Source organism: Poecilia formosa, unplaced genomic scaffold (assembly GCF_000485575.1).
Source record: "Poecilia formosa unplaced genomic scaffold, Poecilia_formosa-5.1.2 Scaffold325, whole genome shotgun sequence".
In the NCBI taxonomy this organism is placed as follows: domain Eukaryota; kingdom Metazoa; phylum Chordata; class Actinopteri; order Cyprinodontiformes; family Poeciliidae; genus Poecilia; species Poecilia formosa.
This window is the reverse complement of record NW_006800264.1, coordinates 317,845-337,716: the sequence shown is the minus strand read 5'-3', so window position 1 is coordinate 337,716 and position 19,872 is coordinate 317,845. Positions and strand designations below refer to the sequence as shown.

The following is a 19,872-nucleotide window of genomic DNA, read 5'->3' as shown; positions in this document are numbered from 1 at the left end:
GATCTTGTTATCTACTTAACACAATGCTGACAATTAATAGTAAAGCACTGCGTCCCTTTTTTAGAGTATTTACGTGATTGTGTTATTTTCACGATCACGGATATTCCTTGCTCAGTGCAAAACAATGTTGATATGTCCAGTCCAGTAACAGGGTCATGAAAGGTGAACACCCACCAGCAGAAACACAAATCGCTACCCCTGGTACAGTTACATTTGATTCATACTATTGTCTTCTCATCCTTAAATCATCAAAGTAATTAGACCCAGCATAGGAGTAATGTCACCTATGCTGAGATCTACTCAAAACCTTCCTGAGATCAACTGGTCAATCGCAATCAACGTATTGATCACCCCTGTTGTTGAGCATTGCCAACTCTGTTGCTGATTTTGCCTAGTGGATCACAGTAAGGCTTCGGTCAGAAAGTAAACAGAAGTCGATTTTTAAGTGTTTACTTTAGAAGTACAGGTTGCCGTTCTACAGAGACAAATAAACATACAGGCAGATATACAGTGGAACGGTTTTGGTCAAAGTACATGTCTGTTTGAATTACCCAGTCAAAGACCAGATCTAATTTCAGTTGAGAAACTGTGGACTTGAAAACTCATGTTGAAAGATGTTCTCTATCAAATCTGATTGAGCTCGAGTCGTTTTACAAAGAACAAAGGCCAAAATACAGATGTACGATCTTGGTAGAGACAAACTCCAAAAGCAGCCAAGGATTCTGTTACAAAGTGCTGACTCAAAAAAGGATCAATACTAATAAACACCACACTTCTCAAATTTGTTTCCTTTTTGTCAAAAATATCGACTCCATTAAGCATTTGACTTCCATCTCAAAGTTTGGCACCAGTTTGTGTCACTTTGTTCCATTAAATTTTGGTTGGGACGTGATGTAAATTTTAGAAAAGTCAAGTGGTGTGAATATTTTTGCAAACCATTTCACTTGGATTGTTTCATATTATTATTTGCAAGTACATGTATTATTTAATTGAAATATGTATGTCAGAGAGGAAATTATTATTCATTGAACACGTAAACCTCAAAAGCAGCAACGTGATCTCTGATCTGATCTGATCTGATCTGATGAGGCGGAGCACAGACAGATCCAGATGTAAATGGGCCATCAACGCCTGGGAGCATGCGTTGCCTTGTGTTTGTGAACCAATTGCTCAGAAACACACACTAATCACAGATTGAATGCAGTGTCTGTAGAGGACCAACCACAACAATAGATGTCCCATTCAGAGCAGCTGACCTCCCTGACACATGGACCATTGTCCTCACTTTAGCCCCTCACAGTGGGCTGGACCTGGGTTACTATTTATCATTATTCTAAAGTGATCACTTATATTCATGTCTACATAGAGCAAATTGAACAAACTCATAACAGCAACAACTGGGATTTTATGAAAAAAAAATAACAAAAAAACAGTTTTGTTTGCATGGCACCTTACCTTTTATAGAAAGCATGCAGAGGATGAAGACAGAGGAACTGCCAGTAATCCCAACAAAAAGCTTTGAACTTCCACATGGTCTCTGACATCAAGAAACACCGATCTTCAAAAGGTCCATCCTCCTTCTACAAATACAGCATAGCCACAAAAGAATCCCAGGTCAGACCGTCCACATGATGTGGCCCCTCCTCAGCACCATCCTGTGTGTCTGAGCCACGTGGAGGCGGGTGGATGGTGGATGGGGTTTGGAGGGTGGGGGGAGTTGAACCGGCATCTCTCCGCTGCCTTTGTTGATGGTGAGCAATTTTCAGAATCCGGTCGAACACTGCGTGTTTCTCTCTCTGTTGCTGCTGAGGAAACATGTGGCTCAACACCTCCGAGGCAGGAACAGAGGAGGTGGCTGTCTCCACCGGCAGCCACTTACAGCTGCTCCCATTGTCCAAGCGGACACACTGACAAGGTCTGCCTGCGCTGCGCCTACCCGGGCCAACAAAGACACAAAGGCCTCTCCCACCACCCCCCAGGTGGCTGTATCAATTAGACTTTATCAGATGCTGCGCAGGCCTCTGCTGAGCCGACCCACTCTGAGTCGAGCTAATCGGCCGCGGCACCTTGTGCGCTTGTGCACTGGGGACTAGCATGCACACACAAAGCTTTGGCAGGCTGACAGAAGAACCGAAAACACAACATGAAAAACTGCAAGAAGCACTGACTGTTTCTGTAGCATTTGCTGACTGGCTTAAGAAAGGGAGAGTACTCCTTTTGTCATGAGGTGTTGAGCAAAGAGGAGCCAAATGCAGAGCAGCAGAGAAGATGATGAAGATTTGATGGAAAAATAAAAACATAAAATAATAATAATAAATAATAGAATTTACAAAAAAAATACAAATAAAACAGGAGCACAGGGAGCCAGAGTAAAGCAAAAAAAAGTCACAGGAACCAGGAACAACAGGGAGAAAGGGGATTTAACAGAAGGAACAAAGGATCTGGGCTGATTGGCTAACTGATTTCATGTGTGAAGAGTCAGAGGAAGTGACACATGGGATTAGGAAATGAATCTAACAGTAAAGCAAAACTAAACATAATGAAACTAGAGCAACTAAAATAACTAGACACAAGAAGTAAACATAAGTAGAAGGTGCGTCTGGTTTATATTCAAACTCTATGGAGGCACGTCAAGGGCTGTTGCGGTGCATTTTGAGCCTCTAGCGCAGCATAATTTGAACTGTTTGGAGTGTTTGAAGCATCAAGTAGGTCCAACGGAAAACAACGGCTGGGGCTGATGCATCTGACGCGCCTTCACACTGACTTCAAATGTAAATCAGATGTGCGAAACATTAGGTGTAGAGCAAAATGTCAAGCGTCTGCATTTAAAGTGCAGATGCATCGAACTTGAAGTGTCGGATGCCTTTTTGATGCGCTTAATGCGTTTGGTGTGAATGCACCATGAGTTTGTTTTGTCTTATTTCAAGTGTACTAACATATTTGCACTAAAAAGTAGACTAAAATCACTGGGTAAGATTTTGTGTTTTTGCAGTGCAACAATTTCGTTTATGTAGCTTTACTGCCAGACTGGCTTGTGTTTATCCTGGTGGGATTTCTGGTACATTCTCTCCTGTGAATATTCGATCTCGTGAATCCGGTGGTCCGCAGTGAGACCGTCAAATCGGAGACTGCAGGTCAGGGAAAAAATAACAAAGAAAAAAAACTTATCGGAGCGTGAAAAACGTCAGACGCAGGTGGCGTGTATTTGGCCTTTAGAATGCATTACTATTAAGGACGCTCCAGCAGCACATGGATCCCAACTAGGTTTATTGATTGTGCTCCTCCAGCACCCAGCTGTGAGGTGAATGGAATGAGCAGGAGAAAAAAAAAGAAAAAAAGAAAAACATTTTGCTAATGACTGCAGACTCCCATTTGGCACCTGGGGGAGGATGAGCGCTGCGCTCCAGCTGAGCTCCAGTTTAATTCAAAGGCTTTTTAACAGGCTTGTGCCTGAGCAGCATTCCCACGTTCACATGTGGAAGATTTATATTTATATACACATATATATAAAATGTCTATCCATTTGTCCATGTACCATCTGTACCTGCTTGTCCATGCAGGATTGCGGGGGGCTGGTGTGTCTCTCTCTGCGGCGGTCATTGGGTGAAAGGCATAATTCAACACAGAACAGAGAACGGTGCATGGAGACAATCACACCTAATGGCAGCTAACTTAAGAGATTTGTTTATGGACTGAAGGAGCAAGTCGGGGAACCTTAATAGAACACAGGCAAGCACAGGGAAAACAGGCAAGCTCCATGAAGATCCGTTTACCTTCTTGATTCTGCTTGGCTAACAGTGCTACCAGCTGCGCCACAGTGGAAACACACATTGACATTTTGACCCAGATCCACCAACACTAAAAACAATGGCTGCCCTGTGTATTTGTTCATTAATAGCCTGGTGAATCTAGCTGGAATGCTAATTAGCATGTACTCTCTTATTTATATTTTGAATTTTTGAATTTGCTACAGCTAACACCCTGCAAAGCAATCCGATTTTTTATTTTTTTTAATCTGTGAAAGGTAATATAAGACAAATAGAAATTCAGACTAAAAACCTTTTCAGCTTTTGCCATTGAAATTGATTCTTTCAGTATTAGGCTTTTTACTCCTGTTTTGATTATGGAACAATCAGAAGTTCCATAATGACATGGGATTTTTTGTTGTTTTTTTTGCTTTTTTCTTGTTTCTCACACATGATCAACATTTGATATTCTCTGCTTCCTTCCTGACAGCAAGCTTTACATCTCAGCCAACATATGTGGCTAGATGGAACAAGTTGGTCAATGTTGTACCAAAATCTGGCAAAGGTTTTGAAAAAGAAAAGCTTTAAAAACAGTTCTGAGAGAGCCTATGACAGAAACACATTCATCATCCAAGCTGGGACATCTCCACGCTTCCAGGAGTTCACGGGAGTTCATTAAAGACCTCACTGCTTTCTCTTGACAGTGTCTGATACATGCTTCGCTTATAGTTCCTGACAGACAAAAGCCAAGGATTTTTTTCTCATTTATTTTGCTTTAGATTCATAACCAATCAGCACTTGTGTCACCAATATGTCAACTTGCTGAGGTCAGCAAATCAGACAAAACGGCATTGGATGTCTGTGCTTGGATCTAAAAGCCCCATGGGTCTCCCGGCCCCCCAAGGGACCCGGACCCATATAATTGCAGCTATTGTGAGGCTGAGTTGAGCCAGCTGAGCCTATAGTATAATATTAATGTTTTCTAAGAGGAGATCCTATACTATACATTTTCATATGTTCATTAAATACTATGGACCTCTCCTTCAGTCTCAGATAACTGAACTAAAGACCAAAGATTAACTATTCAATCCATGGAAATGGCTCTTGCTACAAACGTGAGCTTGTTTAATGTCTCACTCTGTATTCCACACAGACTGAAGGCAGTTCTTCCTTTTTGACTGATAGTTAAATGGTTAGTTTGGATTTTCAGTAAGCATAACAGTACCTTTAGCATTAGGAGAAAGAGCTCGTCTCACTGAGTTTGTTGGAAAATATCTTCATAGGGCGGTTGAAGCTAATGGCTAGTCGGTTGTACACCGTGGATATTAATTAATATATTAATATTAATAATATGTCAGGCAGGATACCTGTGTGGCAGCTCTAATAAAAAACAAACTCGCAAACAAAACTAGAACAACCTTAACTCCGTCACAGACTTAGCCAGTTCTTCTCAGACTGCGGTTCAGTACAGCAGCACTAAGAACTGAACAGTGCTCCCCCTGGCGGCTGTGTAGCCTAAAAGCGCCAACACTGCTGCCCAATCAAACCAAACAATGGTGGAAGCCCACTTCATCTCAGCTAGCTGAAATGTAGCTGCAAGCTAACAGAGACGGCCTGCTTATTTTTCATACAAATTTGCTGTGCCTGTAACGTACAGTATGACAGAATCAAACCACTATATGCTTTCAATGTTATAGTTTAGTTTGAATATTGAAACAACCTATCTGATGATATTCTAATGGATTAAGATCCAACTGTATAATCAGTCAGTTAAAGCCTGTTTTGCCTCTGAAATCAGACCCGGCTCCAGAGGAATTTAGCTGGCTTGTTTTGGGTGGGCATCATAAATCTGCTTTTAATTTCATATAAATATATAAACAAACCTTGTAACCTTTCAAATTATATTGTGTTGTTAGTATAAAATAAACTAAAATTATGTAAACAGTGACATGTTGAAAATGCTGAATAATACATTCAAATTAGCTCATATTATGCAGAAATCTAAGAATACGATGTGTTCAGTCTCTGAAGACTATTTATATTAATGCAAAAATCAATCCACTAAAATAAATATGACATCGTATTTGTAATAAGACATATTAAATCTGTTTACAAAATAAAAATTTGTAGATATAAAAAAATAGTACATTTCTGCCAAAAAAAAAAAAAAGCTCAGACATTTTGTAGAAAAAAAAGGGAAATTTCTGAGCTCCAAAATTTCAGAATTTGCAAGGAAAACTCAGGAATTTTGAGCTGAATCTCAGAAATTTTCTAGAAATGTCTATGTGTTTTTTTTTTAGAAAGTTCCTGAGCTTTTGTGGCAATTTACACTTTTTTTTCTATGTACAATGGCAATAATACACTGTTATAAGTAAGAACAGGATTAGTTCATAACACTCCCGTAAAAGTACAAAGTGCAGTGCAGTAAAACTCTCATAAATATTTTTTTTTCCCCAAAATGTTACTCAAGTTGCCTATTCTTGTTACCAAGCTTACAGTGACATATTGGCATGGATTAGCTTGTCAGCTAACATTATCTGCATCCAAAAGCATTGCTCAACTCAGTTTGTTAAGAAAAAAAAATCTGTGTATAGTCTTTAATTCTCACAACCCGTTACTGGAGTGTTAGTTCTAGAGATAAGTGGTCTCAAATAAACTGCTGCCTCGCTCTTTCAGGCCTCCGGCAGGTTGAGCCCCGGTGCTATCTTTGAAGAGTCACTGAGAGGCAGGGACAGATGACGCTACAAACAAAATGAAAGGTGAAGCAAAATGTCAACCGAGCCACTTTTCAGCAGATGAGAATCTGCTAACTGTGGAACCATCCCTAGTAATCATATTTAGGGGTAAGCTGAAATATGGAAAGGAGACAGGAACTAGGTCAGTGTTCTTACATCAGCTGCTGAGAGGAGCTATGATCTTATACATAATGAAAAACCATTTCACCGAGACAAGTTAAAAATGTCATTTGTCCAAAGTGTTTTCAGAACGTTGTTGCCAATATTTCTGCACATAGGCGAAGATGAGGAAAAAAATGGCCATGGCGAGTCAATACAGTTTAGATTTAGTCATTCTTTGCACTGAGAGAGATATGCTTTATGAAAAGCAGGTGGCATGAAACTCAACCGCTTGTTTTGTTTATTACAAACAAAAAAAAATTTGATGGAACAAAAAATGTGAAGAAAAAACATAACAAAAAAAAAACCCAACAAGAAAAAATGACAATACAAAACAGAACCATGTATAAGATATAATACCTTTACATTTCACAAGACCCAGTTGATCCAAAACACGCAATATGAAACTACCGCTGTAATATGGGGGAGAGTTCGATTCAATGCAATCATATTTTTTTATGTCAATAGTATATTTTGCCATATACCTCCAGCACATACACACATATCAAAGCCAAAAACACGTAAAATCCAGTGAGAATATTTTGATGCAATACATCAGTGATCCACTGTACTTTGTATTTTCCCACCTTTGTTCGCTTCTCTCTCCACGTCCATTAATTTGAAACAAACCAAAAGCAATTTCTGATTAAATTCAAAATACATAAATTTGGGCTGTAACAATTCATTTACTGATTTTGGGTGCTTGATCACGAAAATTCCTTGAGGTAAATGATCTGCCTTGAGGCTTTGTTAAACTATTTTTTAACCGTTGGGTGCAATGTCTGTTGTGCAGCACTCTCCTTTCCGCATTATTTCAAACTCCTACCATGCTAAAATACTTCCAGACCTCTGACTTTGGCCTGTGCTGGCTTTGCAGTGAAACTCCCCCCCCCCATTTTTAGCTTTTGTCTAACATCTTCCAGCTCCATTTTATTGCTTGCTGTAACTGCAGGGCGAGTCAAGTGCAAGTCTCCTGGGATGTGTGACTGATAAGAGAGGAGTCGAGTGCACAAGCAGTGGCTGCGCTTGTTACAGTGTGATTAACTTCTTCACCTTTCTTTTCTCACTAGGGTAAACTCACCCTCTCCCCTTGTTAGACTATAATAAGCAGATTAACACAAATTTATATTGTGCTTGTTGTAAGCTTATCAAGAACATGCCACAGAAGTCTGGACTGAACCCTAAATATCAACCGGATGATTTTAGGCCAAGTCTGGTTCGGACTAAAGGTCTAAACTCCAGGAAACATCCACTACATACAGTGTGTTTCATTAAATGCACCTCAATGCAGCAATAACAGTATGTAGAGGTGGGCAGAGGACCAAAACAATTTACTCAAGTAAGAGTAGAACAACTTCAACATATTTTTACTCAAGTAAAAATAAAAAGTAGCCGTCAGAGAAATTACTCGAGTAAGAGTAAAAAAAGTATTTGGTAAAAAGTCTACTAAGGTACTGAATACCTGATCAAATTAGCAATCATTCAATGTTTAAAAATTTCATAATTTCAAAATATATTAAAAATATAAAGTTAAGTGGAAATTTTCATATTTTAAGGACAAAAATGACAATAATTCGTATTACTAACAAAAAAAAAAATAAAATCAGGTAAAATATTTTTTTTCCAAATGATTTTCTTTCAATCAAAAAAAAAAAACTTATGAAACTTTAACAACAACAGCATCTGTGTGTCTGTCTGGTGAATTGTTGGTTAAAACATGTTTGTTCTTCATTCAGTGGGTAGAGAATCTAGAAATTTCACTCAAGTGAGTGAAATTACTCAAGTAAAAGTAAAAATACAGCGTCGTAAAAATTCTCCAAAAGTATTTTTTTTTTTTCAAAACAAGTTATTCAAGTACGGAAAATGTAACTTAGCGCCCAGCTCTGACAGTATGTGAGGAAACTTTGATCTCTCATCCACTGATCTGTGCTCCCCTTGAAGAAACTCTGCAATTAGATCAGTTCAACATAAACATGCAGCGGAGCAACTAAAAGGCCTGATCCATACTGAGGCGATGGCGTCGTAAATTAATTAAACATTCTCTTTGTAATAATTTGTAATAACTGACAAATGTGACAAAAGCAGCGGCGTCCTGTCAGACTGTGGGTTTATCCAGATCGACGGCAGATCGACGTTTAAACCAGGAGGATAATCTGAAGCGTTCGTACCGCCTCAGACACAGAAGCAAAGCTGGGACCTGGAGAGCAGCGGGGTTGAGGATTACATTAACATTTGGCTCATTATCGAGTCATTTTTTAAACCCTGGCACAAAGGCTGTTGACACAAGCAGAGACATTCTTCAAGATGTGAAGGTGCACACCGAACCAGGCATTAAACTTTAACCAGGCAGACTCGCTAAATATTTAAGTGGTCTGTTCATCATAGGCATGAGGCCTGACACAAGCAGTAGATTTAACTTAATGATAGCATTTGATAGAAAACTATGCTGAAGGGTATGCATGTGTTGTGTGTTTGAGGTGGGTGCTGGGTGAGACAGCTCAGCACAAACATTTTTTATTTATTTTTTCCAATTTCAATCAATCTGGAACCCAGTGGTGCACACTAAACTGCTGGGCCGCTGTCAGGACCAGTGATGTGTTTCCTTAGGCTACGGTACATGAATGTGTAGTCTGCACACGGCTGTTCACAACCAATCACTGTCTGTCTTTGTTTCTAAGTAGTGAGCAGCTATTTGAACCTAACTGGTGAGCTCTTCATAGAAAGGATCCTAAAAGCAGATTACTTCAGAGTGTTTGTTAGCATGTTGACCACTTTGTGACCAACATCCAGAGGTGGGCAGAGAACCAAACGACTGTACTCAAGTAAAAGAAAGAAGTCGCCGTGCAAGAAATTACTGAAGGAAGAATAAAAAGGTATTTTCTAAAATGTCTACTTTGTAAGTATTGAGTAACTGATCAAATTATCAGTCATTTAATATTTAAAAATTACATCATCAGATGGACCAAAATCTAAAATTAAGTAGAATTTTTTTATCTTAAGGACAAAAATGACAATAATTCATATAAGTAAGAAAAATAACAAAATCAGGCAATTTATTTTTCGCAAATCAGTTTCTTTCCATAAAAAAAAACATATGAAATTTTAACAAAGACTGCAGCTGTGTGTGTTTGTGTCTGGTGAAGTTTTGGTTAAAACATGTTTGTTCTTCCTTCAGTGGGTTGAGAATCCAGAAATTTTACTCAAATAAAAGAAGAGATACTTCATAACAACGTTACTTTAGTAAAAGTAAAAAGTACAGCGTGGTAAAAATACTCCAAAAAGTAAATTATTTTCAAAAAAGTTAGTCAAGTAGCCTGAAACTCTTGGTAACACTTTATTTGACGGTGTGTGCATAAGACTGACATGAAACCTGTCGGAAACATGAAGGAGTCTTCATGGATGTCTGACTGTTTCATGAAGTGTCATTTGGTAAATAATGACACTTTTAATGGATCTTTAATGCAAGTTTGCTTTAAAATGTCATTATTTACCACATAATGCAAAGTTGACACTTTTAGCGCAACATTTAATGCAAATTTGCATTAAATTTAAACTTTTGATTTGCATTAAAAGTGTCATTATTTACCCGATGACTCTTCTTAACGGCAGTCATAAACATTCATGAAGACTCCCTCATGTTCTTGACAGGTGTTATGTCATGTTTATGACAACATCATGGGTTTTCAAATAAAGTGTAACCATATTTTTCAAAAAAACATCTTAGTATGAAAAAACAGCAGACTTGTGTTTAAAGCTTTTCAGCAGCATTTTAGGAAGGGAGGTAAAAAAAAAAAAAAAAAAGAACAAGCCTGTGATGATCATGCCCAGCTCTAAAAATAGCTTTGCTGAATGGAGTGACATCACCAGCCCTGCGCAAACAAAGTTGATCATTAACTGTGTGGTTTTTCTCTGTGGAGACCAAGAAGCATCACATGCAGAGAGAATCACTATCATGGACACACATGAAAGGACCTCTGTCTGAGAACATGGAGGTGATAAAAACACATTCTTAATGTCTGAAATTACCAGTCATTGAAAACAAACATACCTGTTTTCTAAATCACATGTCAAACTTGAGGCCCGGGGACCAAATCTGACCAGCCCTAGCTTTTTATGTGGCCTTTCAGACTCCAAATTACATCAATCAGTCTCTCCAGTTTTTCACAAATAAGCAAAATTCACACAAAATCAGTAAATCCACACTTTTTTTCCCCCCTGATTTTTACTGCAATATTTTCTCAAAACTTTGGGTCTAAGTCACAGCTGCCTCAGCCTCACTTGATGTCATGATGTCTGTGACCGATACTGCGATTAATAAAAAGTCACATTTAACGTCTTGCATTAGAGCAAATACAGTAAAAAAAAATAAAAAAAATAAAAAATAAAAAATTACAAATAAATTGGTGCCACAAAATCTGTTATTTGGATTTCAAAAAATCACAAAAACAATCACGAAATCCTGGATGGACTGATCATTGAGAAAAGATGTTCAATAATATTTAATTTTAAGAAACACTGAATGCTGAAGCAAATTTCTATATATTGATATTTTAACTGTTTAATGTGTTTTATCAATACATTCTGGTCCAAAATCTATTCAATACTCCTCTTATAAATCACTTCAAGCTTTTCGTTCATAACTTCGGGGGCTTTGATTTTTCTCCATGCAATTTCTCAAAGTTGACCCCAAATGCATCAAAAAGGTACTCACCAGTGGCGGTGGCGTCCGTGAGCGATGGCAGAGGGGTCCTCCAAGTCTGACCTGGAGAAACAGGGGAGCAGAGAGATTACACACAATCTGACCACATGAGATCAATTTCATTGTCTCTAAAGGGTCGTTTGTTTTACAGCAATCAAAGAGCAATCGTAAACAGCGTAATAAGAATTAGAGTAATAACCACAATATCCATAATACACACATCAGAACGAAAGACTACCAAAGTCTCTACTCGGTCTTATCTCAAATTATGAAAGAGATGACAAATGAACAGTTGTGTCTTTTTTGCTGCATTTTATCTCTATTTATCAGTAAGCAGAATCCATCCACCTGTAATGACAGTAAAAACTCACCAAGGTTAGCGTTCGCCTTCATTGTGACCAGAGTTGGATAGTATCTAGTTACATTTACTGAGTTACTTGAGTAAAATGTCTGGGTTCTCTACCCACTGAACGAAGAACAAACATTTTAACCAAAAATTCACTAGGCAAAAACACACAACTGCAGTTTTTGAGAAAATTTCATAAGTTTTTTAGTGAAAGAAACTGATCTGGAAAATCTTTTTCTTTTATTTTATTTCTTGTTACTTGTATGCATTATTGTTATTATCGTAAGTAAAACCTACATCTTAACTGCCCTACACTTTACATTTGTGCAGTACTTATTGTTGGCGTATAGCATGTAGTGCTAATAAAACAAAGTGAAGCTTGTGATATTACCTGTGACAAGACGTGAACACGTTTTTGTACATTCAATATAACTGCAAGGCGCCATAACACAGTTTTGCTTCAAAGCAAAATTTAACCACGAGTGAAATATCAGACTGTTTTCACTGGGATAATCTGAATTTAACTGAATTTAGCTGCACTGCTACATGTCTCTTATTGTCAATAGGAGATCGGGGCGATGGTGGAGATGACCGGATTCGTCCGGTCATCGGCAGGTTGCTGGTTCGATCCGTTGTCTCTCTGTCGTTGCATCGTTGGGCAAGACACTTCAGCCGCCTTGCCTCCTGCTGGTGGCCAGAGGGCCCAGCAGGTGGCACTGGTGCATGGCAGCCTGACCTCTGTCAGACTGCCCCAGGACGGCTGCAACTACTGTCCAGTAGCTTGCCACCATCAGTGTGTGAGTGTGTGTGTGTGTGTGTGGATGACTGTATGTAGTGTGAAGCGCGTTGGGGTCCTCTGGACCTGAAAAACTGCTGAGCAAGTTTTTATCAATCTCCATATGTGATGCTTCAAGCATTAGTAAGTATTTTTTTTGCATTCCAACTGAGTCAGAAATTAGCTCCTTGTATACTGGACATGACACGTTCAACAGCAGATCACCGTAGTAAGAGAGGAAGAGGAGATTGGTTCACCGGTCTCTATGGAAACTGCTGGGTGTGATGAAGGAAGGTCCACAGAGGAAAACGCTTCAAGGAAATGAGTCATTCTCCATTTCTCATTCAGAATGATGAGTTCTTCACTATGAAGTGACTGGAGACGTACAGGAGCTGACCAGTTATGTTTCTCCAAAGTTTCTATTGGTTGCAATCACTCTATGACTGAAGTAGGTGTGTTGTGATTATAGATGTAAAAGTGGTGCAGAGCGGCTTATTTAAGTGGGGATTTTGCGCGTGGTACTGGCCGTCATCGTGGGACGCGTCGGGGAGCAGAGAGGCCATGAAAGAAAGGCAAAGTTGAAAGCCATGGAGTTGGAGGTATTCTAATAACGATAACATTAATACATTTCACTTAAATAAGTATCTCGAAGTAGTGTAATATAAAAAACATTTTTGAAAAGTCTAACTAAAGCTCTAAACAGCTGTATCTAATTCTGCCATCTCACTTCAAATTACATTTATTTCATAGGTGAATAAGTACAATAAATGAAAGGGAGGTTCATCTAAGCATAGAGACAAACATCCTTTGCTCACTGTTTGTGGTCGTCCCGCTTCCGTTTATTCAGCCTTAGCTTTTTACGTTTTGACTTACCCTCATGACATCACAAGATGACGCTAGAGTTGGACACAGTTACTGCAGAATAAAACAGCGGCCTTTATAGTACTCTGTAAAAAATATTTTTTATTCAAAGCTTTTGTATACACAGAATGAAAGCACAATAGTTCACCTTTTTAAATCATATCAGTGGTTTTATTGTGTCAGTGACACTTTAAGAAGTTCTGTAAAACATTTTGAAGACCCAGCAACATGGATAAGTTTTTAAAAATAAACAGAGTTAAACAGAACAAGACATTTCAATTGTTGATAGTAAAGGGAAATCAGTTTACGTCTGTATATTTTCCATAAGCTTAGGTATTTCTTTTGTATATTCATTTCTGAACCCAGCAAACTGAATTAGGCATGCATGACTAATCAGAGTGCAGTGGAGCGTGAGAGCAGCAAACATGATGCTGCGTAGTGGGGAGCAATGATTAACTGATTACAGCTGCACCAGATAATCTAGCTGATCCAGCCTGTTCTTCGCACCCTATGGCATGGACTAACCTCCACAGAGGTGGCACAGCAACAAGCTGAAATGTCCGTGAACGTACCAATCTTTCTGATGCTCAGAAATGATAAAAGATCTTTATTTCTGCTGCTGTTATATTCACATGTGGGGTATATATGAATGCAACCTACAGAGGTCAACAACGCAGAGTCGTAAACGCGAGTGAACAGACGAGCGAGCATTAAACTGGTGTGCTCAGCAGGCAACTTTCACATTTAAAAAAAGTTTAGAAAGTTCGGATAAAACCAAAGTAGTACGTACAAATAAGTAGCCACAACAAATTATCTTTCCATCAAAGCACAACCAGTTTACGTTGGCATCCCCAGGTTGTTGAGTTGTTTTAAAGTTTGATTTCATTCTATGTTCGTTGTTATTTTGTTAGTTTCTTATTTTGATTAGATCAGTCTTATTCCTGTTCTTCTTCAGTTCAGTCCTTTCTTACTGACTCTGGTTTATTTCTTGCATTTATTATTCTTTAGTCCCCTCTGTGCTCTTCCTCATCCCCTGTGCCACTTCCTCTCTCTTCGCTCACACCTGCAATCAGTTAGCTCATCTGCCCAGATCTTTTTTCCAGCATTCAACCTCCCAGTACTTAGGCACCTTATTCTCAGTCACTCCTTGCTGGTTTCTCTCTTCTACTCCAGTTATTTTTTCAGTCTGTTCCATGCCGTCCCTTCCTCCCGGATTTATGGTTGGTCTTCTTTGGATTCCTTGTCTTCTTGTGATTTCTGTAAGTCGTTGGCTCTTCATTTTTTGTATTATATTCTTTATTCTTCATGACATCTCAAGCCTGCTGCATTTGGATCCATTAACAAGACACAACATGACAGTTTATGGTTAATAGCTTGTACTTAGCGCTTTACGAAGTTCATAGGACCCCAAAGAGCTTCACAACAACAAGGTGGATGAAATGTCTTGCCCGAGAACACAACGAAGGCGGACAGAGCGGAAATCGAACTGGCCACCCACCAAATGAGGGACGAACTCTTGCAACTGTCGTCCCAAGTTGTAGGTAATATTTCTAAATTAAGGGGTTTAACTTTGTCATTATTTTATTTTAGTTTTTTCCTCATCAGAACATTTCACATTATAAAACAACACAAAAGTAAAAGACAATAATTAAAATGGAATAAATACACATATAGTAGAACATTTTGGGGTTAAGCAAGAAATCTTAAAAACCAAGAATAACAAGACCAGGCAGAAGAAGAAGTGTCAAAGTAATGACATGTTGTCACCTCTTACCATACGGTGTGTGTCCCATTTTTCCCAGAAAGTCTTCCCCTTTTCTTCTCGTTAAAGAATTTAAAGGTCAAATGCTCCATGCTCTGAATATTATTAACATTACACCAGACAACAGTGTTTGATAGTAGGGGGTTCTCTGTCAAGCCATCACTTAGTTACCTTAGTTACAGCTTTCTTACTTGCTGTCATTAGGATACATCTATCAGCTTCTGATATATTTCAGGTTTTAAGTTTAGCTGTTGTGTGGAAAATAAAATCCAAGTCTTGTCTTTTCTTCAATGTTTAGAGTATAACCGGAGAAATCACAGTGTCCTTGCAACAATGCCATCAGTCTGGGAACTCCGAGTTCTGGATCCTTCAGACTAACCGATACATCATCAGCATGGAGGCATATACTGTTTTCTGAACTGCTTATTGATATACCATGTAAGTCTGGATCCTGCCTACAGCTTGAGCGAGTGGCTCAATAAACAAGCTAAGTAACCCTGCACTGTCCGGCAGCCAAGGCGACATCCCCGACATAAACGTTCCAGAGAGGCTCTGGTTAACTTGAATTCTTGCAGTAGGACATGCATAATGTTCTTGTGCTGTTAATAAAATCAGCATAGAAACCAAATAAATTTTCACATAACTTTATAAAGAATCAAAGAACCAAAAATCAAAGGCTTTTGCCGCATCCAAACTAGCAGCATAGCTGTTTGGTTTCTCCTTGTTCTGTTGTACGGATATTATCTTGGGTTTGACCAGTGAAGATTAAACCCAGGTTAATCTTCATTGGTCAAAAAGGGGCAATATTTCCTCCATCCTTTTAGCCAAAACAGCAGCATATATTTTATAATCCTGGTTCAAAACACTATTTCTCCTGTAAGACCCACTTTTTGTCAAATCCTCCTCCCCACAGAAGTATCTCAGAAATAGTGGCCTCCCTCCTACATGGGGGTAAAACAAAGTTAAAGGAATTAACTATCATTGATGTTAGTTGTTCCCTACATATCTTGTACCATTCCCCCGGGATTGACTGGGTTTTAAAGAGGAGATAAGTCTATTTCCAGGGATGAGATTGGATTAATCAGTTTCTCATTATGCAATCTACCCAGAGACGGGAGATCCAGCTGGTTTAGGAAGTTATTATCACCACAAACATCAAGTGGCGAGGCTCACATAAGAATGGACACAATTTTTCTTTTTTTTCTCTATTAATTCTAAATCAATTGTGACTTTTTTGGTAATGGGGTCTTTTATCTTATAAGCAGTGGCATCTGACTGGTGTTTTCGCCTCCAGTCTCCAAAACCAGGATCCTGGAGGCGATAGAACCCGCCTCGTAGAACTTCTGTCTTGTAAATCAAAATTTTGTTCCTTCAGTTCCTCACTGGATCAGTTTCCTGTTTTAATTGCCTCATTTGTGAAAGTAATTGCGAGTGTCCGTGTTTTGCTATGTTGTTGCTGTAAATTTAAAAGTTTCTTTTGCAGGTCAAAGAGTCCCTGAGCTTTTACCTTGTTAGCAAAAGCTGTTTCAGATATTATAAAGCCCTTAGGATTACCTTGGCCGCATCCCACAGGATTGCTGGGATTACACTACATCATTATTATTCAAATATCTTTTCAGGTTCTTGTTTGAAGACAGGATTATTTAGCATACTTATATAAAATATCCATAATGTTTTTGTATGGCTAATATCCAAATGCAACTTGAAATGAAGAGTGGAATGATCTGATAAATCTTTATGGTCTATTTCACATTATTTTAGTCTGTCTCTAAAAAGTATACATTAATAAGTAATCACTTCTAGAGCATACATTATGTCTGTAGGACAAAAAAAAAGAACTGTCAGTGGTAGTGGGTGTAGTTTTCTCCAGGGGGCGCTATTACTTCAAAATTCATGTAAATACACCAGTGTGCTTACCTGACTGAAAACAGCTAAAGCAATATTATAATGCCATGTAGTGTTCTGTTTTTTTTAACATAAACTTTGCCCTTCTATCTTTGTGAGAAGCAAATTTCTGAATGACTGTGACTGAAGTCAGGAATAGTTTTGTCAGATTCTTCTCCACAGAGAGCAGGGCTAATACAGTGAGACCATTGATTGAATAGCAACAGTGCAAATTCACAGAGCACCTATAAAAAAGTAGACCATTATATTATGTTATATAGGGCCTGTTCTAATGTCTGTTCCCCAGTCTTTCACAATATAACACTACTATAATTAAAAACATTGTAAAAGACCCATCATGGACCATACAACATCAGTAACATTTCTGAATTCTCAACCCACGGAAAGAAGAGCAAACATGTTTTAACCAAAAATTCACCAGACACAGACACACACCTGATGTTTTTGTTAAAGTTTCATAAGTTTTTTATTGAAAAAATGTTTTATTTTGCCTGATTTTGTTATTTTTTTTTATACTTATTGTCATTTTCAACTGTAAAACACCAACATTTCCTCACAATTTCACTTTTTGGTCCGTCTGATGATGTCATTTTTGCATATTAAATTATTGATAATTTGATCAGTTACTCAGTACTTGAGTAGACTATTTACCAAATACTTTTTCACTCTTACCAGAGTAATTTCTTGGATGGCTACTTTTTACTTGAGTAAAAATATGTTAAAGTATCACTACTCTTACTTGAGTCGAATTTTTTGTGTACTCTGCCCACATCTGGTCAGATCCTGATAAATCAAATCAGTTTTATCTCTAGAGTACAGAATTACATCAATTACTGGTGATTAGATTATTCATAAACTATCCGCCCATCACCACAGCGATGGATTTATTAGGGCTCCAAGCAAACAAGACACGAGAGGCATGGTGGACATAACTTAGGTAGAGCTATTGGAAGGAGGATCTGTCTTGTTGTGATTTCTGAGTTTGTGATTTCGATCCAACACAGTTCCCTATGAAGGATGGACCTGGTCCAAGTAGAGGAAACAGCCATGAACACACAGGCTACTGAAAGCACCCAAAATTAAAAAAAAATAAAAAAATTACACCAAAAAAACTAACTACTAACGTAGGAAAGGTTATTTTGGGTAAGAGTCAGCATAATGTCACATTTTCTACTCAGAGTCCTGTTCATAGCTAGAAATTTAATCTTACTTTAATTCAGATTGTGCTATGATGTGTTAAATTGCCCCCATGTCAGGAACTAACAGCGTCTGACAGTGCAGCACCCGCCCTGATGATTGGGCGCCAGCAGCAGTGGGAGGGAGGGAGGCGTGTGCCAAGGGGTTGGAGTGGAGCCGATTCAGAAACGCCTCTCACCCTCCCTTCTAAAAACCCATCACTGATCACTCTGGACACAGAGCAGACATCCTCAACAACACTCACGTGAGCGTGGACATCAAAGCCCAAACCAGAATGGAGAGTTGTCTGTAAACCTCTGACCGAAGTTCAGTGAAGCCTATGAAACCCCGCAGCCAGTCAAGCATGAGCTGAGTGTGTAAAAACCTGACCTTTTTTCCCCCCTCAGATGGCAGACAGCAGAGAGAGCCATTAATTATTGAACACATAACCTCTGATTTCATATTTGATTTTGTGCTGCCCCAATGGCACAAATCAGAGAGTTTGCACAATAAAAGAACCGCCAAAGGTCAAAACCGACAGAGCCGGGTTGTTGCTTTGATTTGGGGTTAGAATATTTGGCAACGCGGTAATCCTCTAAAATCCTGTTTGGAGTTATTTATAAAGGGATGTACCTGCTTCAACAGCATCCATATGTATGTTCCTGAAGGTCCTTGATACACTAATTAGACGCAACATTATCAGAGTTCACAAAAACTGCTAACCTAGCAGACGTGCCTCAGGCAGGACATTTTTGAGACGTATGACTGTTTACTTGCATGCCTCAAATTTGTCTAATTGCAGATGGTGGTGGCCTCTAACATTTGAATATTTTATCAACATGGCCAATAATAATTTTACACATGCAATTAATTACAGCTGGTCCTGTTGTGATTATGAAGAGGACAACAAGACAAGTGCTGCTAAAATAATATGTTGGAATAATAATTATTAAAATAAACAAAAACTTTTTTTAATGGAAAACATTTTTTACCATGAAGTTGGGATGGTCACTCTACTCAGACAAATATACTAATAATAATTTAAGAAAGCAGAATGTTTTTTTTTTGTTTGTTTTATTAATTTTGACCTTCATGTTGTGGCCCCCTACAGTTAAATATTAACTTTAAGGTAATGGGGTGTGTAATGTAAAATCAACCTTTTTGAGCTATGGATCATGTAATAATGTTATTCCTTCATCAAAAACACACCTGGAGGCCTGCTTTCCTTCTTTCATGCATGTTTCAGAAATCCTTGAATCTCCCGTGGCAACCATTAGGGGCTGCTCTCACAAAGTGCCCTCTATTTCCACAAAGCACCTCCACTGGAGCTTCAGTCTCCCACGATTGCTGCACTCACCTTCTCATCCCCACTCGGCTCCATCAGACTAGCGGCAGCAGCAATTAGCAAACACCTGGTGGAGCTGCACGTCTGACAGGAGTGGAACTGCTCTCCTAAGAACGCCTGCTAACGGCATAATGAGACACGTTGTTGTGACGATGTGCTGAAGGCGGAGCGTTGGAAAGAGCAGGAACTTCTTAAAGAGACAGAGGCCAGTTTCAACAATGTTTGATACGTGCTGCATTTTTAAAACAGAAACTAACAGCACTATGTGACACCCTTAAAAAAACGTCCTGGATATAACTCTGCTCAGCAGTCTTAAGGAGACTTTCACAGCTGCACTATTGTCAAAATGTGCTTCTTAATAAA

General features: G+C 38.7%; 1 protein-coding gene across 8 annotated transcripts in view; it reads right to left on the bottom strand.

Annotated features, from left to right (window-relative positions):
* The window catches only part of iqsec1b (IQ motif and Sec7 domain ArfGEF 1b), a 74,041-nt gene that overhangs the window by 38,322 nt on the left and 15,847 nt on the right, over positions 1-19,872 (bottom strand). For 6 of the 8 annotated variants that reach the window (XR_001658806.1, XM_016661350.1, XM_016661353.1 and 3 more), the window contains exon 3: positions 11,352-11,402. Coding sequence is in view for 7 of the 8 variants with exons in the window: in XM_016661350.1 (XP_016516836.1) it covers positions 11,352-11,402 (51 nt within the window). In the remaining variant the exon portion in view is untranslated. Of the gene's footprint in view, positions 1-1,455; positions 1,769-11,351; positions 11,403-15,095; positions 15,403-19,872 lie in introns of those variants that run through there. The other 2 variants (XM_016661351.1, XM_016661352.1) reach the window with 2 other exon arrangements.